At 29.8% G+C, this 26,959-nt stretch overlaps 2 protein-coding genes across 3 annotated transcripts in view; one reads left to right on the top strand and one right to left on the bottom strand.

Annotated features, from left to right (window-relative positions):
• Positions 1-40: 40 nt before the first annotated feature.
• Fstl5 (follistatin-like 5) overlaps positions 41-26,959 on the top strand; it is a 66,601-nt gene continuing 39,682 nt past the window's right edge. The window contains exon 1 of one of the 2 annotated variants that reach the window (XM_083079498.1): positions 41-672. The gene's annotated coding sequence lies outside the window, so the exon portion shown is untranslated. The remainder of the gene's footprint in view (positions 673-26,959) is intronic. The other variant, XM_083079499.1, reaches the window with a different exon arrangement.
• Positions 5,130-25,779, bottom strand: LOC145960259 (uncharacterized). The gene is made up of 11 exons (XM_083079586.1): positions 25,638-25,779; positions 24,089-24,316; positions 23,507-23,637; positions 23,154-23,359; positions 22,439-22,621; positions 21,419-21,642; positions 8,649-8,879; positions 7,988-8,118; positions 7,629-7,834; positions 6,399-6,581; positions 5,130-5,531 (listed from the first exon to the last, which is right to left on the bottom strand). Exons 2-11 carry the CDS (start codon positions 24,312-24,314, stop codon positions 5,270-5,272), a joined length of 1,983 nt encoding a protein of 660 aa, XP_082935712.1. The 5' UTR covers positions 24,315-24,316; positions 25,638-25,779; the 3' UTR covers positions 5,130-5,269.

Raw genomic sequence — 26,959 nt, forward strand, 5'->3', positions numbered from 1 at the left:
TGCCATATACGTGGTTAGGTAATGTTGGATTAGACACTACGCCGACCCTCTCCGGGGGTAACGTTCAGTACACCTTAAACCATCGTCGCGGTTGAAAGATCACTCGTACCTCCGTACTCGCACGTGTAACACGCGCACGCATACGTTTACGCATCAGCAGCACCCACGCATCGGCAAAGCGAAAACGCGTGGTTTATTCACCCCTCTGTTTACGGACGCCGGTCTGCGTATTCACTCGTTTGTTTATCCATTTCTACCCTGTTCTTATACAGCTCGTCAAACATTTCCGTTCATTCATACAATTGTGTTTCAATGTAGTGTTCAATTATCGTCGCGATCATCCTGCCCGTCGTTCGATGAAAGTCGGAATATACCCTCGATGATTTTATGTCGATGATTTACGTGTCGCAGTTTTAATCGCATCCCCCAGAAAGTCGCGTATAAGACCAAGTCACGGTCTCGCTCGAATCCAGCTGGACTAAACTCAACTCTTGCCCTTCGGGGAGGAGGTGGGCTTCGCCACTAATACCGGCATAGAATCTTAAAATCCAGACTGCGTGAACGTAATCGAACAGTGTCGTGGGAGCGAAAGTGGCGGGTGGTGTGTTTACTGCGGTGGCGGCGAGGGTATTATCCTGACGGAACTAAAACTGGTCAGGTCAGTAACACGGGGTGAGTCGAGTTGCTTGGACTCTTCGTAATGCGTCCTTCGATTGTTTTTATAATCTTAGATTCTGTTAATGCACAGATCCAATGAATTTCATCCCATAAGATATATACTCCTGGACAAAATTAACGCATAATTTTTTTTCACTTTCTCTTTAAAAGCTGACATTTAAATTTTAACGAAAAATTTTAAAGAAAAAGTGAAAAAAAAATTATGCGTTAATTTTGTCCAGGAATATATAATGCATGCGTAATATAATATCCTGAATAAATCGTTTTTAGAGAAAAAAATGTAATTCGCCTTCTGGGATATTCTTAGAAGCGAATGCAACTGCAGCATTAAAGAAATTTTATCTCCGCGTTTAGTATAGAAATTCCAATGTTACTTAAATCGTTTTGTCATTCTTTTCTCAATTTTTAGATACAACATTTTTCTCTTTATTTTCTCTCTTTCAAAAGTATCTTGTAAAATGTTATAAGAAATTTTTATAAAATTAGAAATAATTGTTGCAAAATTTTAAATATAATTAATATGTTTTCTACTCTTATTTTTTTACTTTGAAGTTTATAAAATCATTATGCATGAAAAAGAATTAGAAATTTAGCTTCTAATACTTTAATTTTATAGTAACATAATGTATAATATAATTTATAATAATATATATGTATAATTATAAATATATCTAATTGTTATCATCTGACAAAACATTCTACAAAATTCAATCAATTAAACTAACTAAATAAAATATAATTAAATCCAACGATTAAAATATATTATTTTATCTCGCAAATGCATATATATTGAAATTATTTTTTAATAGGTATTCAGCGAAAATTCCAGCTTTCATAATTCGAATGCATGAATAAAATAATCAAATAATTGCGAGCGCTAATATTATTATTAATCAAACAATGCAAATTTACACATGCCATTCACACATGTGTAATTATCGTTATAGAGAGAGGAAACAGTTTTTTCTTCTCGCCCACGATTTTCGACGCTGAACGTCGGGGCCACATTTGCAGAAACGTTAGAATGATCGATCCGCGAGTTGCTATGACAAAAATAGACAAATGCTCGTAATGCGTCCCCGCATAGAGGGTAAATATGTTCGGCCGGCTATACATGCCGGCCGTATTAATAGAAAACGTAGAGCATACAGATGCATACATGTATGCGCGTATAGGGGTGCGCGTGACGGAACGACACGGCCGAGTCGCGCAGGCGCTACCTGTAGAGAGACTCGACGGAATACGTGATGATAAATACTAAATTTAACCCCCGGGTGAAACGTCAGGGTATCCGGATCGATAACACTTTTCTGGCGTCTCTCGTTCTTTTTTCATCGGCGAGACGTGACTTCGCGCGTATGTAGGGCGTTTATATAAATCGCGTTGACCACAGAGGTCGCGTGCCCCAGAGGTCCGTGTGATAGGTCCGATATACGTATCATGTACGATAAAGCCTTCATTAAAATTCCAAAGCGCTTAAAATTCCGCTTATCAGACCGCGGCAAAAATTCGCGCGAGACACTATGAGACACGGCTATGGGAAGTGTACTAACTGTCCAGATCATAATAAAAATGCGGTCTTCGAAAATTTCACCATGGAATTTTTAATAGCTAAAGTAATTTTTTTTCAATATCGATGTAAGAAAAATTTGTACGTTCTACTAATTAAAACTTTCATTACTTCGCTTCGTAATCATAATGCGTATATATATCCGTAAGTAAATACAAATTGAACATAAAGTATTTCAAAATCAATGAAATATACATAAAATTTTAATTATTTATAAATATTAATTAATTGACAATTAATTATAAATATTTCGCACTATAAGCTGAATGATGATTATAGCTAACTAATTATGGTAATTATGCATAAAAAGGGCCCACCTTCGCACAAATGTGTCATTGACATATGTTGTCAAGGTCATATTTCTAATTAATATTCTGAAGGTTTTAGCCGGCGGTCGTTGTTTATTAAAAAGTTATTAACAAAAGAATTTCACAATTTTAATGCTTTTTATCTCCGAAAATATTGATTTGAGAAAAAAAATTTTAAACAAAAAATAAAGCCGCTGAAAAACTACAAAAAAGGTTATATGCACTTTTTTCATAAACCTACTATTTTAGCTGTTATATGAAAAAATAATAATTTTAAATACATTTAATACAATTTAAATTTATATAGAATTTAATATAATTTAATACAATTAAAGAATATCACAAATGTATGTGTACACACACACGCGCGCGCGCGCGCGCGGGGGAGTGCAAGGGGGCCTTCGCCCCCCCCTCCCGCAACCACCCCGCCGGTAGGCAAGGTGGACCTTGCTTTACAACTTACAGCATATATCCATTGTGATTGAACTCTTCGCAATGCGTCCCCTACCGGCGGGGTGGTTGCGGGAGGGGGGGCTGAAGGCCCCCCTTGCACCCTCCGCGTGTGTGTGTGTGTGTGTGTGTGTATGTGTGTATGTACACATACATTTGTGATATTTTTTAATTGTATTAAATTGTATTAAATTCTATATAAATTTAAATTGTTTACCTTTTTTTTATTTATCTTTAATTTATCTTTTTTTGCGTTTTTCTTCGACTTGCGAGTTCGATCGCTATTTTTAAGTTTCATATTCGTGTTCAGGAGGTAAAAATACGTAGAAATTGGGTATTCTTACCCATTATTTCATATAGGTAGGTTTTCCGAAGATTTACCTTATTTTTATATTTATTATTTTTATCCTTTTTCAGCCTATATCTCCAAAACTATTTGAGTCCGACCCTTATATATATATATACGAAATTACTCGGGAAAATCTCCCCTATAACATATTTAAAAATAAAGCAAATCGGTGAACAAATAAAGTAGAATCTTTATGTCAATATTTCTCACATTTATTTGTTAATAACTTTTGAATAAAGAACGTCCGCCGGCTAAAACCTTCAGAATGTTAATCAGGGATAACATCTTCACAACATATGTCAATAACACATTTGTGCGAAGGTGGGCCCTTTTTATGCATAATTACCTAATTATTACTTTTATATATTCGATAATTATAAATTATTCCATCATTGATATTCTTCATATTTAATTTTTCATTTATTGTAATTTAGAAATTTTAGATTTATGAATACAGAGAAAAACATCATGCATGTATATAATTTTCCAATATATTTGCAAACTGTTTTGTAATAGGAATAGATTTTTCAATTACTAAGGGGATACTATTTAGGATTACAGAATTAAAGTAACGATAAAAGTAACGGTTAAATTCGTTACCGTTACTGTAAAAATGTAACGACGTTACCGTTACCGTTACAGACAGAAAAAAGTAACGATTGTTACCGAAAAAAAGTAACGGTAACGGTAACGACGTTACAAGTAACGCGTTATTTCCCAACTCTGATCTTTGTTCTAACAATAATTTTAAAAACGAATTATAAATATATATATGATAAAAAAAAATAAGATACATAAAATCTGAAAAACTTCTATTTTCTTATTTAATATGCTACTAATATGTATAATCGTATAAAATGCGAGTAATATTAATTTAATTTATTAACACCAATTTATTTATTCTTTTATATTTTAAATTATTGATTTTTTCTTGAATCTACTATTATATAAAAGGAGGAATATGTACATGATATTTCTAAATATTTTATAAAAATATCTATTAATTATGGTAATATTTGTAACATACAAGTATTTATAATATACAATAATAATTAAAATTATACAACAATATATACAGGGTGTTCGGAAATTCAATCGACAAAATTTTCAGAGATTGTCGGGGGCACCATAAGAATCATTTTTTGCAAATAAACCTGGGGTCGGAAACGTGTCATTACATCGCTACGGCATACGGAGTGTTCGAAAGAGTCGGGACCTCGAAATATCACAAAAAATAGAAGTTTTACAAAAAATTGTTTCAAACAAAAGTTGTAGGATGTAAAAAAGTCTATTTACTAGCGCCATGTGTTTAACCTTGGATGGTGTCGCCAAGGTCACGACAAGGCCATTTTGAATTTTTGAAGGGCTACAAGAATATGCAATAAAAAGTGGAGGGTTCCATTTAAGAGAGTGCTAAGCATAACAGCAGTTTGACCTGCTTAACAATTTGAACAAATCGAAAATAAAATGCGTGGAAACAAATGCATAACATTCTATTGAATATCGACATGATAAAATGCACTTATTTATATACAATTTTCAATTTATATATCAATCTAACGCATTGTATTAGACTTATGAAGTGCATAACGAAATTTATCGCGAAATACAATTATACATATAGGTTTTAATATTATAAAGCAAATCATTATCAAAACCTCACATCTTCATGTAATGATAAAAAGCTCAAATAATTATGGTTTCATTAGTAGTTTTCATACAAGATAATAATATGAATTAGTAAATTTCTTTTAAACTATAATCAAAATAAACGTATTTTGTGACCATTTTTATTACTCTTTAATACATATATTATTTGTTTTAGATGCAAACAATGTGTATATTAAAAATTATCATGAAAAAATTACATACACTTATTCTCGTTGAATTCTTTCTTCTTTAATATCTATATATCTATTTTGCATTTGATTTTAAGAGGCGCGTACCGTCACCATATTTCGCGCAAAATTTGTCGATCATTTCGGAACTTGATGTCTTCAAATCGTACGCCAATCCTAACCAGGCCATGAAATCTATAAAGGCAGTCGTCAGATTGAGACGATACAAACCTAACTCCGCGGCCTTGTAATCCCACGGGAAGGAGTGATGGTAATTGTGCCAACCCTCACCGAGAGCAAAATAGGATACGACTGGATTCTCAGTTGCCTTAAAATTTCTAAAACAAAGTAGAGAAAGAAGAGAATTTCGCCGCTCTGAGATCACTATACGCGAACAAACTTCAGAGTCTCATGCAACAGATTATTTAAGCGGAATAATACATTTTACTTCTACCTCAGTTATAGTACCTCTGTATGAAATTCCCTTTAGTAAATTTATTTTCTCGATGATCGACGTGTATGCTTTATTTTAAAAGGTACATAGAAAAGGAGAAAATCTTAAAATTCTAGAAAAAAAGAATAAGAAGACTCTTATAATAATTTTCAATTCTTCTTATATCAATTTTCCTTCTGTGAGACAGAACGAATACCTATTGACGTTCCTCATAAAACAAATATATGCCATAAAATGCAAATCATATCAGATGAAATCACAAGGGATATGTTCTTTATAAATATATATTTTAGTAAAAAATACAGTTATAAAAATTTAGTTAAAAAAATTTTATGTTAAAAATCTGATTTATTATAACTTTATCAAACAATAGGAATTAATTTATTATCTTTTTTGCAATGGAATATTAGAAAATTATATTATAACGGAATAATGTCATTATAAGAATTATGAGAAATAATTGAAATTTATTAAATAAGAGTATTAATCGCGCGCGCGAAAAAATTATCGTGTAACATCAATTAATATTTCATTATTAAATGAATATTAATTGAAATACCTCACTTTTCCAAAGAACTGGATTATTCCACTTAACTTCTATTAAATATCTTATCGAAAAAGAAAATTTATAATTTTCTACGTGACAAATTGTGTGACATTTTCTTATTTATACTTGAGCACAATTCGAACGGTACGATGATTGATTATTATAGCAATTGCGCAAACGTGAATCCAAAAGATTGATGTGTACCTGTTGTACGGGTGAGTGCCCCATAAATGAGCAAAACTGTTGACAGCAGCAGCCGCATTAAACAAAAATACGTACCGGATAATCGTGGCACCTATGCTTACTATCCAGGTTTCGTTCCATATATATACGGGTACCAGAGTCGGTAGAATAAAGCATAGCGACAACATGATCGGCGGATAATATCTGCAATATAAAGCATTTGTGCATTTAATATACTTGCTTATTATTTAGCGTAGTTGAGTTTCTCCTAGGATCATAAATCAATGATGCAAACTATAAATCAAATTAATTGAGATATGTGCTCAATTCCGTTCTGGTAAAATTTCTCGCGCAATTGATCTTTTTTAATCTCTATCATATTCAGCATCATTAACATCACAGACCATCGTCCTCATTTTTGAACGATCATGCGAGCAATTTAATTCCGGCAATGGCCGCAATTTCTTTGCGGATTTTGTTCGAATTTTTTGCAAAAATTCCATTTGTTTTTCACGACTTTGAATGCAAGTTATATAACATTCTTTCTTTTTAATCATCTTTTTTCACTTTGAGCATAGATTCAAGTAAATATAATACACAAAGAGAGAGAGAGAGAATGATTTGATAAAATATTAAAACTATGAATGTGTTCGTATTAAAACATAATAGAATTTCTATTATATTTATCTCCTTTTAAGAAATGCTAAATAGTTTTGTATTATATACATATTGTATTATATAACAAATCCTATCTTCTTTCTCTACTTCAAAAAATGATAGTATATACTTAGAAAGATAATTAAATAATAAAAGGTAATAGAATAATTGAGAAACGTAATACATATATATTTGCGATTATAAGTATAATATATATTTGAAATTATACGTATAATATATATCTGAAATTATTTTACTATTTTATGAAAGAGAAAAATGATTCTTAATATTTTCTTAATATTTTCTTAATATTTTTATGTTATATAAAAATTTCCATTTTTTTGGAAAACATAAAATTTATATACTTATTCTTCCTAAGAATTAGAAAAGACTAGGAATAAATATTACGTATTTGGAAGAATAATTTATAAGATAACAATTGACAAAATTGAACTGATTAGTACATATATACTGATAAATTCAATCAATTAGATTTTAATTATCATATGTTAATCACTGAACTGTTATATTTTCTATATCGTGATTGGGGAAAACATGGTTATTGTTTCAAATATGTTGAAATGTTAAACTTACTTGTCGAAGAAACGTACTACAGGATCGGCAGCGATATCGCTCATATTCACATTTTTCCCATATTCTTTAACTGCCGGATGATGCTTCATCATTAACCAGCCAACATGCGAGAAGAAAAAACCTTGATTAGCATTATGCGGATCCGCGGATGTATCCGTGTATCTATGATGCGTTCGGTGGATGCGAATCCATTTAGTCAGACGAAACTACAAATTAGAAAATATTGTGGGGAATTTTTCAAAATTACACGAACTAGATTAGATAATCCTGAATTATATTATATTTAATTTGTTTGATTAAAATTAATTGATATATTCAATATCAGATGATTATATCAACAACTACTTCACGATGATTACCTGTCCGGCTGTGCAGTAAAAACAAGCCAGTATAATTCTAAGTAGTAGTGTGGCACTATAACTCCTATGTGCCCAAAAACGATGAGCACCTGCCGTTACACCCAAACCACCAAGGATTCCATATGATATTACTGAATGCATGGAAAATAAAATGAGAAACCAACATCAGACTTTATTCTTTATCATTTCAAACAAAATATATGATATTAATTTCTCAATTAAATAACTATGAAATGAGAAACTTAAAAATGAAAAACTGAATATTAGGCTTCTTTTGTATATATTGTTAAATGAGATGATTTGCATAAAAAAATATCTCAAAATATTAAATATATTTTTAACTTATAAACGAAAATAAGAAATTTTCACAAGTTAAGTTGAAAATATGCAAATAAGGAATATTTTTTATTCCAGTGTTGTGTTTGCATAGAAGAGAAAACGAGCGGATTTTAATATATAAATCTTACTTGTTAAGATTTTAAACATTGGAATAAATTAATTTCAAATTTTACAAAAAACAACGATGCATTTCTTTATCACTTCCAGCGCATCTCGTATTATAAAACTTAATTTAAAATCTAGGCAATATGAAATTATATTTGGAATAATGAAATTATATATGGAATGGAGAACTAATGATTTAATTTGAATAAAAACGTACTAAATATCCAAGTCCAAAATTTCGCCTCATTATATCGCGTGACGAATAGATAGATTGCAATGACATGGAAAACAGGAATACCAATGACAGTGTACCAAACCAATGGTTGTACCGCCGGTATGTTCTTTTTTGGCGGTTGATCGAGAATCGAATTCTTGCCATTCTCCGTTCCCAGCGTTAACTTTCGGCTTTTATTGTCCTCGTATTCAGTTATCGTTGAACTGTACATTGCTGGAATAAAATGTTTGAATGAAACGTCAACGTTGGCATATTTGTTTATTTTATTGGTGTTCGCTAATGCATATTTACTACACATGCATCTGGAATAATACTTATTCTGACAAAGAAATCGTTCACATTATTTTAAAAGATATATATTTGTTATATATATATATATATATATATATATATACATATATATATATATATATATATATGATAAATAATATTAATACTTCTATTGCAGAAACTTCAGTATATATGTATAATAATTAATGCTGTAATGGGAAATTAAAATATAATTACATATTTATTTTACCAAAATAATAATATGAATTAGCATTTTTCATTTTTTCATGATTTTCAAATATAATAAATAGAAATAATAATTAAATATAATAAATAAATAATAATTAAATAATGAATTCTTTTATAATATAATAAATTCTTTTTTAAATAAATAAATATTAAAAATTATAAACTTTTTCATTAAATTCATTTAATTATAACGATAATTATAGCGATATAAAATTGAATTAAATATACACCAAATAAACTGCTATAACGTATACAAAAATGTAAATTTTTAGATCAATGTATCTATTGTTTACTTACATAATATTAAAATAGAATTTGAAAATTCCACGTTGTTGTTATACATTAAAAAGTTAACGATGCAAATCGTTATAAAGATAATCAACACTTTTACTCACAAACTTATACAGCGCATGATACGAGTAAGATTCATATCTCATTAAAAAACGAGCTCACTTGTGATTAATAAACTAAGCCATGGCGTTTATATGAGCGGAATTCCATTATTCATGACTGTCTTTTGCGAGGAAATGATTAGCATCTCCACGTGTAAAACATGAAAACATAATTAACATTCACAGCCAACAACAAATAACATTATGCACATTATGTTTGTCCAGCTAATTTTTTTCACCGACATGTTTTTAATCGAATTTGTCTTAAAAGTAAAAGCGAATTATTCATCAAAGACGCATTATTTTTCGATGAAGTTATATATTTTTGTGATCACTGTCACGCGATACATTTTATGTGTAATGATCGAAACATGATGGCTGAAATATCTGATTTGAAAAAGAACATGTATACAAAATAATTTTGTATTATAAAATTACATAATATTTTTTGGAATATATAATTGCAATCTCTTTTTTTCCTTTTATTATATTAATTGTTTCATAAAACTAATTGTGTAAAAACAAAATGTTACTAGAATGATCAATTTCTCAAAAATTAATTTGAGTTTACATTATGTATAATATTACAATAAAATCATATTTAGTACATGTATATCCGAATATCAGCGTTGTGCTCGTCGGTGCCGCTTTATACGGAAGGCCAGTCGGAAGCCAGCATGTACGCGAATACCTCCACCGGCACTTATTTGGTCAGCGAGCGACCTTTTCAAGGATTCTCCATGGCAATCGGTATTGCATCCATCGAGCAAGATACCAACATCGCTCTGGAGTCGCATATCACTGTGTTAAAAAGCAGCATCAGGTGTGAGGTCTGGATAGCTCAGTGGTCTAGAGCAGTTGCCCGGAAAGCGAAAGACTCGGGTTCGATTCCCGATCCAGTCACTTGCGCCTCACATATTTTTCTAGTCTGCGAATATTGTTTTCTAGCAATTATTCGTTAGGCTGAAAAATGTGTGAATGCTCTTTCCACAGGATATGCGTCAATGTCGTTGCCACGGATGGATTCTGTCGCTCGTTGATCAAATGGGCGTAAAGACACGTCCGACCTCCTCCCACATACATCCCTATCTTTCTCTGGATACATTCCTAAGCGATTAAATGTATGGAAATATCATAACAAAGTAATGTAATTACGAAGATTATAATGAATACGCAGTCACTTATACTATGCTAAATTTCTGTTATTTATATTCTGTTATTTATATTCTGTTATTTATATTCTACATATCTTTAAATTATTAGCTTCCATGGACAAGGTTTTCCTGCCATATGCATAAATATCTTTTTTATAAGAGAAAAATGTAAAAAGTATAGAAAGTTTTTTGAATGTTAGTTCAAAAAAAATTATAGAAAAAAGGAAAATATTTATACAGGAAGAGATACAATTTGTGATATGTGGCTCAAATTGCAGCAAGGCAAAAAGTGGAAAATAATGTTGACATTGCGTTTTTCAATATTTTATTGGAATCAAACTTGTCCGATTCTACAATTTCTATATCAAAATTTAATAGTAGCATATAACTGCAAATAAGTATACATCACATAATTTTGTTGTCATAAAATATTTTTGCCACAAGAAAATTATGAGAACCCCGAATCACATTCGAATTAATTAATTAATGAGAATGAAAAACCATATATTTGTAATTTTTTTTATTTGGCTCTCGAAAAAAGATTGCCGTGAGATATGTTGTGAAAAATTATGTTGCGTTTCATAATATCGTCGATTTCGTTCGATTTACATCTTTCTCATCTCTTTTAAAAACATGTCGCATTCATAATATAACAATTTAATTAAGAGCTAGAAAAATCATATCGCTCGTCACTTAAAGACCTCGTATAATAATTTATGTTAGTATAGAATAAAACTGTGTAATGAATTGGCGTCTCGCCAATGAAAACTCATTGCTTAGACATAATGAGTTTATCAATAAGTGTTATGGAAATGGGAATCGATAAGTGGCAATGCACAATTAATTAGGAAACCGTATAGAACTGCTCTGAATGCGAAAAAGTTCAATAACAAAATCAATAACTATTTAAGAAAATAGGTTATAAAATTTATTGATAAGTGTTTATGATTATTTTTCATTCCACAAAAATAATCGTCATTTATGTTCTCATTATATTTCTAAAAGTATAACTTATAAAATATAATCGAAGTCGTATATAAATATTTTTTATTCAATGTATATATAAGAAACATGAAGATTTTTCTTTAAAAATGCAAAAATGTCCCACATAAGGGTAATATGTCCTAGCTCTATTATAACATTTTTTTATCATTTTTCCTAGCAGACTATGAACAAAATGTACAAAAGAAAAATTTACAAAAGCAGAATGGAACGAAGAGGCATCGCTAGAAACAATGATAAAGGTTAAGGAATTACAAATGGGTGTCCAGTTTCTTTTTTAGAAAATAGAAAGATGCAAATCTTGTAAATATTCAATCAAATATTTTTATTGAGTTAAAATATGAATTTTTATTTTCCGTCGAATTGTATAATTTAAAAAAAATTATTTTTGTTAATTATATGATATAATTACAATAAGTACAGGGTGTTTTTAAGTCCGAGAGAAAATGCTCTTTCCAATATTTTCAAGGAAATCAATCTCATTATTAGAATTTTTCAATTAATCAAAATTGATGTAATTATTAATTGTAATATTATTAAATCTTTGTATAAATTTCAACTACCAATAAAATCTATTCATCATAAGTATATTTTATATCTATTTAAGTAAATATGAAGCATATTACGTTGTTTTATCTTAATTATATAGAGTCTGTATACTTACTTTAAACAATTCCGTATTCGTGAAATGTACCTCTCGAGATGCTATCGAGCGAACCTGATAAGGATGAAAAATTGATGTGCGTCGTACTACTTTTCATTCTGTTCCATTGGATAACATATAGTAGCACGGTGTTTATAAGAAACTCCCCACTGCCAATGTGTATCTGAAGCATTAAAATACAATAGGGAAGGGGAAATGTGGATTGCTATTTGGTGCGGGGTAGCGCGGTTTTGTTTCAGTCTTTGGTATATTAACTCTCCTGAAACTTTCGCTGTTCTCCTGATTTCCTATGCTCTCCCTTTCAATTTCTGTAAACATTCTCCATTCTCTGATTTTTTGTTACATATGTCGATATATTATGTATCGATTATATATATCAGGTTCTTGAAATAAAATCACGCAATTGTTCCACAAGAAATACATTCTTATGAAACAATTGCGTAATTTTATTTTAAGAAGGAAGAAAATTTTTTGCTCCATATTTTTAGCATATAAAACAATAAAAATTTATCATAAAAATAAATGCGGAATTTGAAATAAAGTTTTACATAAAACGTTAAAGTGTTAAATTTGAATTGAATTTTTAAATATGTATTTCTTCCGCTTTAATATATCGAATATGTATAATAATAAATCCCTAATTTGATCACAGTAAAATAATAATAATAATAATAATAATAAATATAATAACATATATATTTAATAATAATAATAATAATAATAATAATAATAATAATAATAATAATAATAATAATAATAATAATAATAATAATAAATGCGTAGCTTTAATAATAATAATAAATCCAAACTACATAATTTCAGCTTTTAACTTGCTTTAATTGTACACATTATATTTCGGCCTTCGATACGGTCGATTCAATTAACTGATATCTATGTATCAATCAATTTATTAAAATTGCGATCGGTAATCTCCCGTATGATAAAAAGATTGACACAACCATTAAAATTCACCCTGTATATATATATATATATAAAATTATTATGAAAACTATATTAATTTCTATTTACAAATATATGAATAACATTACTAAGAATCAGTATTTCATTGATCTCTAGTAGAAACGCTTATTTTTTGTTACTTTATCTTATATCTCATTAATTACAGTCAGTGGAAGTAAAATTTCACCGCAAAATCAGTAATCGCTAGTTCGTTTGTTTACCGCTGCGGTGCGCTATTTTTCTCGTACTTAAGTTTTATTCATGAGGATTATATAAAGCTTGCAAAAGACAACAGATAAAATTAAAAGTATCACTTCGATTTAATTTCTGATACAATCTCAATAGAGGAATTTCAGATATTAAATCGTTTTTATAAGTCAGACATGTCCGGCGAATAAACGAAAATGATCTGTTCATTATATATTAAAGATGTAAAATAAATCATCATCTATTTAACTATGTAAATATAAATAAAATTTTTAATTTTATACGAAGTAGATAAATTAATATTACTAATTAAAACAGTCCAATATTACTAATTCTTTTAGTGAAATATTATTGATTTATAGTGCTATAATAACTTATAACTGCATATCAACTGTATATCAGTAACTCTGTTTACTGTTTTCAGTGATATACTTATTCATTTTTAGAGAGTGTATATGAATGCATTATTTTATTAATTCCATAAAAAAGCAAACGTTTAACGAATAAAAGAAAAAAATGTATTTTAAACGTATTTGAAACATTTTTTAAACGTTTCTTTATTAGAAAAGAAACGTATCTCTTAACGTTCTTCAAGTGGACATTTTAAACAATCAGAAACGTTTTCAAGAGTCGGTTATAAAACGTAGAAACATTTGTGAAACGTTTTTGAAACGAATATGTGCTACCTGGGAAGCCTATAATAATTTAAAATAATAAGATTGCACAGTATAAATTATTGCGACTTTATATTCTGCTAAAATATTTGCATAACTGGGCAAAGATTAAACAGTTGCATAAAGTCAAGGTTTTCCGCTTTGATTTTATAATTATGATTATATGAATTGGAGGTGAAAAACCTTGACTTCGTTATTGGTGCAATTGTTTAATCTTTATACAAACATATATTGTCGTTGATAAAACAGTGATTTGATATAATAAAATGTATATTTCAAAATAATTACATAGTTATTTTTGAGAAAAAATATATAATTATTAATTGCAAATTACATATTTTTTCTTCGAAACAATTATGTGTTTTCTTTACACCAATCGATTTCTCACATTATTTTCTGCATAAAAGTATTAAGGTAAGATAATCGAAAAATGAATATTGTACAAGATATTTTACGGTTTATGTAAAATTAAGAAATTATTTCAAGCCTCATATCTCGAAAAGTACTTAATGAAAACTAACTTAATTATAGTGTTTTGGAAAGCTCTCGAGATGAGCTACAAGAATATGCAAAAGCATATGTGGTGTCCCATTTAAAAAGTTGGAGGTGACCTTCACGTGACTTTCAGCTGACTCTTCAAGGTCAGACTAAATGGCACCGTCTCATGTCCCCCTTAAAACCATATAACTTTTGTCTGAAACGTTTTTTTCTACAATCAAAATTAAAAAAGTTATTCGGGGTGATCGATTAAAATAGGACACCCTCTACATATATATATATATATATATATATATATATATATATATATATATAATTGTTATGAAAACTATATTAATTTCTATTTACAAATATATGAATAAAATTACTAAGAATCAGTATTTCGTTGATCTCTAGTAGAAACGCTTATTTTTTGTTACTTTATCTTATATCTCATTAATTATAGTCAGTGAAAGTAAAATTTCACCGCAAAATCAGTAATCGCTAGTTCGTTTGTTTACCGCTACCGTGCGCTATTTTTCTCGTACTTAAGTTTTAGTGAGGATTATACAGGGTGATTCTGAACAGACGTTTGTCTTTAAAAAGATAAATTGTCGAGTCTATTCTGAGACGATTTTCCCTTTACCAAAATTGTCTACGAGGCTTAGTTTTTAAATTATTAAATAAAATAGTTCGCGAATTACGGAACGAGTACAAGAGGTAGACAGGGACGGCGCAACTCACTGTCCGATACAGGCGATCATGTGGGGCGCGCGACGCGAACAGCTGATTGCTGCACACGATGAGTGTAACAATCAGTGTGTGTGTGTGTGTGTGTGTGTGTGTGTGTGTGTGTGTGTGGGGTGTATTTATGCACGCGTATCCACACATGCACCGTACTCTCTCTCTTTCTCTCTCTCTCTCTTTCTCCCTCTTTCTCTCTCACTCTCTCACTCACTCACTCACTCACTTATTCTTACCTTAATAATGAGATTCTTCATACTGCTGATAAATAGCAGTGCCCAGTGTGTTGCACGATAATAATCGTCGTCGACGAGACGTCGTTTCTTCAACACGCAGTCTGACACAAATAAGCGAAGTTTTTTCTTTCATCACTTTCGACACTTTTACAAATTTATTCGCGCACTTAATCACTCACGATTGAACGATAAAAGGAGGAATTTACCAACGGTTACGGTACGAATTTAATAAACGGTTAACGCATTTAATTATTAATTACACACTCGATTAAAGAAACGCGTTAACAGAACGCGATACTCGATGCAAAGCGCGCGACGCGACGACCGACGACAAGCAGGTCAGGTTAGTACTAGCGCCTCTAGCGCTGCCAAACATAAACGTGTAGCATTACGCGCTAGTACTAACCTGACCTGCTTGTCGTCGGTCGTCGCGTCGCGCGCTTTGCATCAAGTATCGCGTTCTGTTAACGCGTTTCTTTAATCGAGTGTGTAATTAATAATTAAATGCGTTAACCGTTTATTAAATTCGTACCGTAACCGTTGGTAAATTCCTCCTTTTATCAATCGTGAGTGATTAAGTGCGCGAGTAAATTTGTAAAAGTGTCGAAAGTGATGAAAGAAAAAACTTCGCTTATTTGTGTCAGACTGCGTGTTGAAGAAACGACGTCTCGTCGACGACGATTATTATCGTGCAACACACTGGGCACTGCTATTTATCAGCAGTATGAAGAATCTCATTATTAAGGTAAGAATAAGTGAGTGAGTGAGTGAGTGAGAGAGTGAGAGAAAGAGGGAGAAAGAGAGAGAGAGAGAGTACGGTGCATGTGTGGATACGCGTGCATAAATACACCCCACACACACACACACACACACACACTGATTGTTACACTCATCGTGTGCAGCAATCAGCTGATCGCGTCGCGCGCCCCACATGATCGCCTGTATCGGATGGTGAGTTGCGCCGTCCCTGTCTACCTCTTGTACTCGTTCCGTAATTCGCGAACTATTTTATTTAATAATTTAAAAACTAAGCCTCGTAGACAATTTTGGTAAAGGGAAAATCGTCTTAGAATAGACTCGACAATTTATCTTTTTAAAGACAAACGTCTGTTCAGAATCACCCTGTATAAAGCTTGGAAAAGACGACAGATAAAATTAAAAGTATCACTTCGACTTAATTTCTGATACAATCTCAAAAAAGGAATTTCAGATATTAAATCGATTTTATAAGTCGGGTATGTCTAGCGAATAAACGAAAATGATCTGTTCATTATATATTAAAGATGTAAAATAAATCATCATCTATTTAACTATGTAAATATAAATAAAATTTTTAATTTTATACGAAGTAGATAAATTAATATTACTAATTAAAACAGTCCAATATTACTAATTCTTTTAGTGAAATATTATTGATTTATAGTGCTATAATAACTTATAACTGCATATCAACTGTATATCAGTAACTCTGTTTACTGTTTTCAGTGATATACTTATTCATTTTTAGAGAGTGTATATGAATGCATTATTTTATTAATTCCATAAAAAAACAAACGTTTAACGAATAAAAGAAAAAAAATGTATTTTAAACGTATTTGAAACATTTTTTAAACGTTTTTTTATTAGAAAAGAAACGTATCTCTTAACGTTCTTCAAGTGGACATTTTAAACAATCAGAAACGTTTTCAAGAGTCGGTTATAAAACGTAGAAACATTTGTGAAACGTTTTTGAAACGAATATGTGCTACCTGGGAAGCCTATAATAATTTAAAATAATAAGATTGCACAGTATAAATTATTGCGACTTTATATTCTGCTAAAATATTTGCATAACTGGGCAAAGATTAAACAGTTGCATAAAGTCAAGGTTTTTCGCTTTGATTTTATAATTATGATTATATGAATTGGAGGTGAAAAACCTTGACTTCGTTATTGGTGCAATTGTTTAATCTTTATACAAACATATATTGTCGTTGATAAAACAGTGATTTGGTATAATAAAATGTATATTTCAAAATAATTACATAGTTATTTTTGAGAAAAAATATATAATTATTAATTGCAAATTACATATTTTTTCTTCGAAACAATTATGTGTTTTCTTTACACCAATCGATTTCTCACATTATTTTCTGCATAAAAGTATTAAGGTAAGATAATCGAAAAATGAATATTGTACAAGATATTTTACGGTTTATGTAAAATTAAGAAATTATTTCAAGCCTCATATCTCGAAAAGTACTTAATGAAAACTAACTTAATTATAGTGTTTTGGAAAGCTCTCGAGATGAGCTGCAAGAATATGTAATAAAACGTAGGCAGTTCTATTTAAAAAATTGGAGGTGACCTTCACGTGACCTTCAAACGACTTTTTAAGGTCAAACCAATGACACCATCTTATGGCGCCCTTCAAGTCATACAACTTTTGTCTGAAACATTTTTTTGTAAGTAATATCAAGATGTGACTGACAAAAATAAAATGGGACACCCTGTATATATATATATCAACATATCGCATCTATGTTACATATGATATTATATTATAATATCAATAATAGTAATGATATTATAATTCATACGACGCACAGTAGTTTAAAAAAACGGTGATCAAAAATAAAATCTTTATTTAAATATACAAGAGATAAATATACAAGAGAAAAAGAGATACGATACATATTTAAATATTCTATACTTGTGATTTATATATATAAAATCTAAATCAAAATGATAAAGAAACTATATAGGAATTATATAGGAACTATATCATTTATAGAATTATATAGGAACTATATAGGAACGGAATTCAAAGGATACCCTTTCTAATGCATTACGTGAAAATTAAAAATATTTTTATCTTAAATTTTATTCAATAACAAGTTAATTATTATTTTTGAATCATATTTTACATGCATGCTGACATATAAAATATATTGTTTAACAAATTTTTGATAAATATTTTCAACGATTACGATGACGTTAATTTACATTTCTCGTAAAGGCATGAATAAATAGAATGTGCAAATTGAATAATCATGAGCGCATATTACCATCAATCGTTCTTATTGTACAGTCCACATGTGCAGCCATTGTCGCGGTTCTTTTCTCGTCCCAGATTTTCTCGACGCTGTCGCGCATCGTGAAATGCGCGGGAACATTTGCAGCGATATTAAAATGATCGATTACGTTGCACTATGACAAAAATGGACAAATGTTTATAATGTATGTTCACATAGAGAATTAATATTTATTCGATTGTATGAATAGATAAGTAAAGATGTATACATAAAAGATGCGGGAAGTCGTATAAACTGTTTATACTCTTTATGTAGATTGTCTCTATGCAAAATACGTACGCGTATATGCGTTGTGTGGAATGATATATATTAAATTTAATCGTCGGATAAAATAATGCGACGTCAAATTGATCCGGATCAATAACATTTTTCTGGCGTCCTTCATTCTTTCTTCATTGGCGAGATGTGATTTTGTGCGTAAAGTGTTTATACAAGTCGCCTTGACCACAGAAATCGCGTGTCCCAAAGGTCCATGTGATAGATCCGATATACGTATCGTGTACGATAAAGCCTTCATTAAAATTCTAAAGTGCTTAAAATTCCGCTTATTAGACCGCGACAAAAATTCGCGCAAGACACTATGAGATACAGCTATAGGAAATGTATTAACTGTCTAAATCATAATAAAGAAAACACATAGTTGTTTCGAAGAAAAAAAATGTAATTTGCAATTAACAATTACATATTTTTTCTTCGAAACAAGTATGTGTTTTCTTTACACCTATTGATTCCTCTCATTATTTTGTGCATAAAAGTATTAAGGTAAGATAATCGAAAAATGAATATTTTACAAGATATTTTACGGTTTATGTAAAATTAAGAAATGATTTCAAGCTTCATAACTCGAAAAGTACTTAATGAAAACTAACTTAATTATAGTGTTTTGGAAAGCTCTCGAGATAAGCTACAAGAATATGCAAAAGCATATAGGGTGTCCCATTTAAAAAGTTAGAGGTGACCTTCACGTGACCTTCAAGTGACTCTTCAAGGTCAAACTAATGGCACCATCTTATGTCCCCCTCAGAACCATACAACTTTTGTCTGAAACATCTTTTTCTAAAATTAAAAATATACATATACAGGGTGTTAGAAAAGTCTTGAAACGGTCAAATATCTCGAAAACAAAACGTTTCTGAGAAAAATGTTTCGAACCAAAGTTGTAGGATTTCAAATGATCTATTTACTGGCGCTATGAGTTTAACCTTGGGTGGCGTCGGCAAGGTCAGAGCAAGGTCACCTAGAATTTTTTAAATGGGACCCCTTATTTTTTATTACTTATTATTGTAGCTTATCTCGAGAGCTTTCCAAAACACTATAATAAAGTATTTCTTCATTGAAGTACTTTTCGAGTTAGGAGGCTTGAAATAATTTCTTAATTTTATATAAACCATAAAATATCTAGTAAAATATTCATTTTTCGATTATCTTACATTAATACTTTTATGTACAAAATAATGAGAGTAATCAATTGGTGTAAACAAAACATACAGTTTTTAAGAAAAAATATGGAATTGTTAATTGCAAATTACATATTTTTTCTTAAAAACAACTATGTTTTTTCTTTAGGTTTCTTTGGTTCGAAACATTTTTCTCAGAAACGTTTCGTTTTCGAGATATTTGACCGTTTCCAGACTTTTCTAACACCCTGTATATATATGTATATACATATATATCCATATTATTGCCCATATCTGTAAAATATGAATGTAAATGATTAATTCTCGTTTATTTCCAAGTATCTTTTATACACATTTTACATAAGAGAAATTATTAATTCCTACGGACGTAATTAAACAATGCACATCATCCACGAAAATTCAAAGCAGATAATCCATTTAAAAGTAGTAATATAGTGTTCAAGAGATAATGTATTCCACGGAGGATATATGACACATATATTTCTATTATTCGAAGATTATACAATAGGATATAAAACAGTCCTGTTTCTTTAATGGATCAAACTTAGAGAAAAAGAAATTGAAATAACTGATGGAAAAAAGATCACATTACTTGCATTCAATGATAAAAAAACAAAATGAGATTTTAATTTATAAAGAAGAGATATTTTACCTTCTAATATATTCTGTATCAGCTAAGAGAGTGCTAAGGATAATAACAGTTTGACCTGCTTAACAATTTGTACAAATCGAAAATAAAATGCGTGGAAACAAATGCATAACATTCCATTGAATATCGACATGACAAAATGTATTTATTTATATGTATACAATTTTCCATTTGTATACGTCAATCTAACGCATTGTATTAGACTTATGAAGTGCATAACGAAATTTATCGCGAAATACAATTATTACATATAGGTTTTAATATCATAAAGCAAATCATTATCAAAAACTCACATTTTAATGTAATGATAAAGAGCTCAAATAATTATGGTTTTATTAGTAGTTTTCATACAAGATAATAATATGAATTAGTAAATTTCTTTCAAACTAGAATCAAAATAAATGTATTTTGTGACAATTTTTATTACTCTTTAATACATATATCATTTGTTTTAGATGCAAACAATGTGTATATTAAAAATTATCATGAAAAAATTACATACACTTATTCTCGTTGAATTCTTTCTTCTTTAATATCTATATATCTATTTTGCATTTGATTTTAAGAGGCTCGTACCGTCACCATTTTTCGCGCAAAATTTGTCGATCATCTCGGAACTCGATGTCTTCAAATCGTACGCCAATCCTAACCAGGCCATGAAATCTATAAAGGCAGTCGTCAGATTGAGACGATACAAACCTAACTCCGCGGTCTTGTAATCCCACGGGAAACAATGATGGTAATTGTGCCAACCTTCACCGAGAACAAGGAAGGATAATATTGGATTCTCTGTTGCATTAAGATTCCTAAAACAAAACATAAAGAAAGAAAGAAATTTTGCTCGATCTGAGCTGTACACGAAAAAACTTCAAAGTCTCAGTAACAGATTATTTAAGCAGAATAATACATTTTATTTCTACCTCTGTTATAGTACCTCTGTATGAAATTAGTAAATTTATCTTTTCGATGATCGACATGTATACATACATAGAGAAAGAAAATCTTAAAATTCTAAAAAAAGGTCTTACTTCTTACAATATTAATTTTCCTTTTGTGAGACAAAACGAATTAACATTCCTCATAAAAGACATATACATGTATTATAAAACGCAAATCATGTCAGATGAAATGAAATCACAAAGAATATATATTTTATAAATATACATTTTAGTAAGAAATTATGTTAACAAAATTTTATATTAAAAACCTGGTTCATTATAATTCTTTCAAACAATAGGAATTAATTTGTTGCCTTTTCTGTAATGGAATATTAGAAGATTATATTATGACGGAATCATCTCATTATAAGAATTATGAGAAATAATTAAAATTTATTAAATATGAGTATCAATCGCACGCGCGAAGATTATCGTGCAATGTCAATTAATATTTCATTATTATGAAATCCCTCACTTATCGAAATAGCTGGAGATTATTCTACTTACCTTCAAAATGTCATAAATGTCTCGAAAAAGAAAATTTATAATCTTCTACGATAAATTGTGATACTTTCTTATTTATACTTGAATAATTCAAATGTATGATGATGATTGTTTGGATATGGCGATTGCACAAATGTGAATCCAAAAAATTGATGTGTACCTGTCATACGGATGAGTGCCCCATGAGTGAGCAAAACTGTTGACAGCAAAAGTCGCATTCAATATAAGCAGGTGGCGAATGAGTGTAGCACCTATGCTTACTATCCAGGTTTCGTTCCATATATATACGGGTATCACAGACGGTAGAACAAAGCATAGCGACAACATGATTGGCGAAAAATATCTGCAACATAAAGCATTGTCCTTATTTAATGCAGTTGAGTTTTTTCTAGGATCATAAATCAATAACGCGAACTATAAGTCAAATTAAATTGCAAGATATACGCTCGATCTTGTCCTGATGAAGTTTCTCGCGCAATTGATCTTTTTTACTCTCTCTCTCATATTCAACATCATTAACATCACAGACCATCATCTTCTTTTCTAAACGATCATGCGAGCAATTTAGCTCCAACAATGATCGCAATTTCTTTGCGGATTTTTCCGAATTTTTTTGCGAAAATTGCATTTGTTTTTCATGATTTTGAGTGCAAATTATATAATTCTTTCCGTTTAATCATCTTTTAATATCTTTTTTTCACTTTGATTCAAATGAATATAATAAGAGAGGGAGGGAGAGAGAAAAAATGATTTGATAAAATATTATACTTACGGTTTTTTTTTATATTAAAATATCATTCAACTGTTTTATTTCCTATATTTTATCGCGGGATAACATGATTATTGTTTCAAATATGTTGAAATGTTAAACTCACTTATCAAAGAAACGTATCACAGGGTCAGTAACAATATCGCTCATATCCACATTTTTCCCATATTCTTTAACTGCTGGATGATGCTTCATCATTAACCAGCCAACATGCGAGAAGAAAAAACCGCGACTAGCATTATGCGGATCCGCGCATGTACCCGTGTATCTATGATGCGCTCGATGCACGTGAATCCATTCAGTAAGTCGAAACTACAAAATAGGAAATATTCTAGAGAATTTTTCAAAACTGCACAAACTATATTAGATAATCTTAAACTATACTAAATAAATTAATTGATATATTCAATTAATTAATTGATCGAATGATTATATCAGCGACTATTTCGTGATGATTACCTCTCCGGTCGTGCAGTAAAAACAAGTAAGCATAATTTTGAGTAACAGTGTGGCACTATAACTCCTATGTGCCCAGAAACGATGAGCGCCTGCCGTTACACCCAAACCACCAAGGATTGCATATAACATTGCTGAATGGAAAATAAAATAAGACTAATTGTGAAATGTTAATAATGAAAAATTAAATATTAGACTTTTCTTGTATATTGCGAAATGAGATAATTTGCATAAAAAATGTCTCAAAATATTAAATTTTCAATTTATAAATAATCAAAAATGAGAAATTTTCATAAGTTAAGTTCAAAATATGCAAATAAAGAGTATTCTTTATTCGATTTTTGTTTACATAGAAGAAAAAACGAGTGGAAAATATACTATATTTTAACATATATATTTCACTTTTTAAAATTTTAAACATTCGAGTAAATTAATTTCAAATTTTACAAAAAAATTGCGATATATATTTCTTTATTCATTATTCAATTCCAATGCACTTCATACTATAAAACTTGATCTAGAATTTAGACAATAGATGATATTACGGGATGAAGAATTTATAATTTTATTTGAATAAAAACGTACTAAATATCCAAGTCCCAAATTTTGCCTCGTTATATCGCGTGACGAACAAATAAATTGCAATGACATGGAGAAGAGGGATACCAATGACATTGTGCCAAATCAATGGTTGTACCGCCGGTATGTTCTCTTTTGGCGGTTGATCGAGAATCGAATTCTTGCCATTCTTTGTTCCCAGTGTTAACTTTCGGCTTTTATTCTCCTCGTAATCGATTATTGAATCGTACATTGCTGGAATGAAATATTTACAACAACGTTAGTACGTTTTTTTTATTTTATTGAACTATTGCGTAGTCAATATGCTAATTTTCTATCTTTCTATCTTTAAATTATTAGTTTCCATGGACTTTTAGAGAAGACTTTTGCATAAATAACTTTTTCATAAAAGAAAAATGTAGGAAACGTAAGAAATTTTTTGGATATTAGTTCGAAAAAAATTATAAAAAGAGTGAGAATGTTTATATATGGAGGAGATACAATTCTTGACATGGCTATATCAAATTGCAAAACAAAAAATGGAAAATAATGTTGACATTGCGTTTTTCAATATTTTATTGGAATCAAATTTGTTCGATTTTACAGTTTCGATGTCAAAATTTAATAGTAGCACACAGCTGAAAGTAAGTATGTATCATATAATCTTGCTGTCATAAAATATTTTTGCCAGAAGAAAATTATGAGAACCCCGTATCGTATTCCAATTAATTAATTAATAAGAATGAAAAACCATATATTTGCAATTTTTTTATTTGGCTCGAAAAAGATTGTCGCGAGATATGTTGTAACAAATTACGTTGCACGTTTCATAATCGCGTTTCATCGTCGATTTTGTTACGTCTTCCTCATTGGTTTTGAAAACGTGTGCCATTCATAATTTAATAATTTAATAATGTAGTTTTCTTTTTCAATTCGATATATATATATATATATATATATATATATATATATATATATATATATATATAATGTATATGAAGATATATAATTTTTTTTAAATACAAAAATGAGATACCACATAGAGATAATATGTCTTAGCTCTATTATAACATTTTTTGGCAAACTATGAAACGTACAAAAGAAAAACTTACAAAGATAGAATAGAACGAAGAGGCATCGCTAGAAACAATGGCATATGTTAAGAAATTACAAATGGATATCCAGTTCTTTTTTGAAAAACAGAAAATGCAATTCTTGTAAATATTCAATCAAATATTTTCATTGAGTTAAAATGAATTTTTATTTTTCGAATTATTTAATTTTTTTAAAAATTATTTTTGTTGTAATGATATAATTATAATAAGTATAGGCCGTTTTTGAGTCCGAGGGAAAACGTTCTTTCCAATATTTTCAAGGAAATTGATTTCATAATTAGAATTTTTCAATTAATCAAAAATTGATGTAATTATTAATTGTAATATTATTAAATTTTTGTAAATTTCAACTATCGATAAAATCTGTTCATCACAAGTATATTTTATTATTGATTTAAGCAAATGTGAGGCGTATTACATGTTTATCCTAATTACATCAATCACAGAGACTCTACACTTACTACAAACAATTTCGTACTCGTAAATGTCTAACGTCTCGAGATACCATCGAGCGAATCAGCTAAAGACGAAAGACTGATGTGCGTTGCACTACTTTTCATTCTGTTCCACTGCATAACATATACTAGCACTGCATAACATATACTAGCAGGTATTTATAAGGAATTCCCCACTGCCAATATGTATCCAAAACATATATATCGAGGAAGGAGAAATGTGGATTGCTACTCGGCGCGACTTTGTTTCAGTCCAAAATATATTAACTCTCCTTATCCTGAAACTTTGGTTATTCTCCCGACTTCCTATATTCTCTCAATTTCTCTAAACATTTCCGTGATTTTTTGTCACATTGGTATATGTATCATATCGGTTATATGTATCAACATATCGCATTTATGTTCATAACGCGATACGGTGATATTACAGCATATATGATGTACAGAGATAATTAAAGAAAAACTGTGGTTAAAAATAAAATTTTTATTTAAGTATAAAGAAAAAAATACGATACATATCTAAATACTCTACTTGCGATTTTAAGTAGATTAAATCTAAATCCAAATGATAAAGAAACTATATAAAACGGAATTCAGAGGATGCTCTTTATATGTTTACTAATGCATTACGTGAAATTAGAAATATTTCTTATCTTAAATCACCTTGACCACAGAAGTCGCGTGCCCCAGAGGTCCGTGTGATAAATCCGATATACGTATCGTGTATGATAAAGCCTTCATTAAAATTACAAAGTGCTTAAAATTCCGCTTATTAGACCGCGGCAAAAATTCACGCAAGACACTATGAGACATAGCTATGGGAAGTGTACTAACTGTCCAAATCATAATAAAAATGCGGTCTTCGAAAATTTCACCATGGAATTTTTAATAGCTAAAATAATTTTTTTTCAATATCGATGTAAAAAAAGTTTATGCGTTCTACTAATTAAAACTTTCATTATACCATTTCGTAATCATAGCGTATATCCGTAAGTAAATACAAATTGAACATAAAGTATTTCAAAATCAATGAAATATACATAAAATTTTAATTATTTATAAATATTAATTAATTCACATAATTAACTATAAGTATTTCGTAAAAAATTCGTTAAAAATTATTACATTTTACTACAACCTTTATTTCTAATTTTATATACACATATATATATATACCCATATTATTGCCCATATCTATAAAATATGAATATAAATGATTAATTCTCATTTATTTCCAAGTATCTTTTATACACATTTCACATAAGAGAAATTATTAATTCCTACGGACGTAATTAAACAATGCACATCATCCACGAAAATTCAAAGCA

The sequence above is a fragment of the Camponotus vicinus genome, unplaced genomic scaffold (genome assembly GCF_025532165.1).
Source record: "Camponotus vicinus isolate PSW18456_S1 unplaced genomic scaffold, iyCamVici1.0 SCAF_10, whole genome shotgun sequence".
NCBI lineage: Eukaryota > Metazoa > Arthropoda > Insecta > Hymenoptera > Formicidae > Camponotus > Camponotus vicinus.

Excerpts from the sequence above, each read along its gene's own strand:
- LOC145960259 (XM_083079586.1), bottom strand. The coding sequence starts at position 24,314 with ATGTACGATTCAATAATCGATTACGAGGAGAATAAAAGCCGAAAGTTA. Across the intron at positions 23,360-23,506 it reads TTTACTGCACGACCGGAGAG|TTTCGACTTACTGAATGGAT; the intron begins GTAATCATCACG and ends CCTATTTTGTAG. Across the intron at positions 21,643-22,438 it reads GGCACTCATCCGTATGACAG|GAATCTTAATGCAACAGAGA; the intron begins GTACACATCAAT and ends GTTTTGTTTTAG.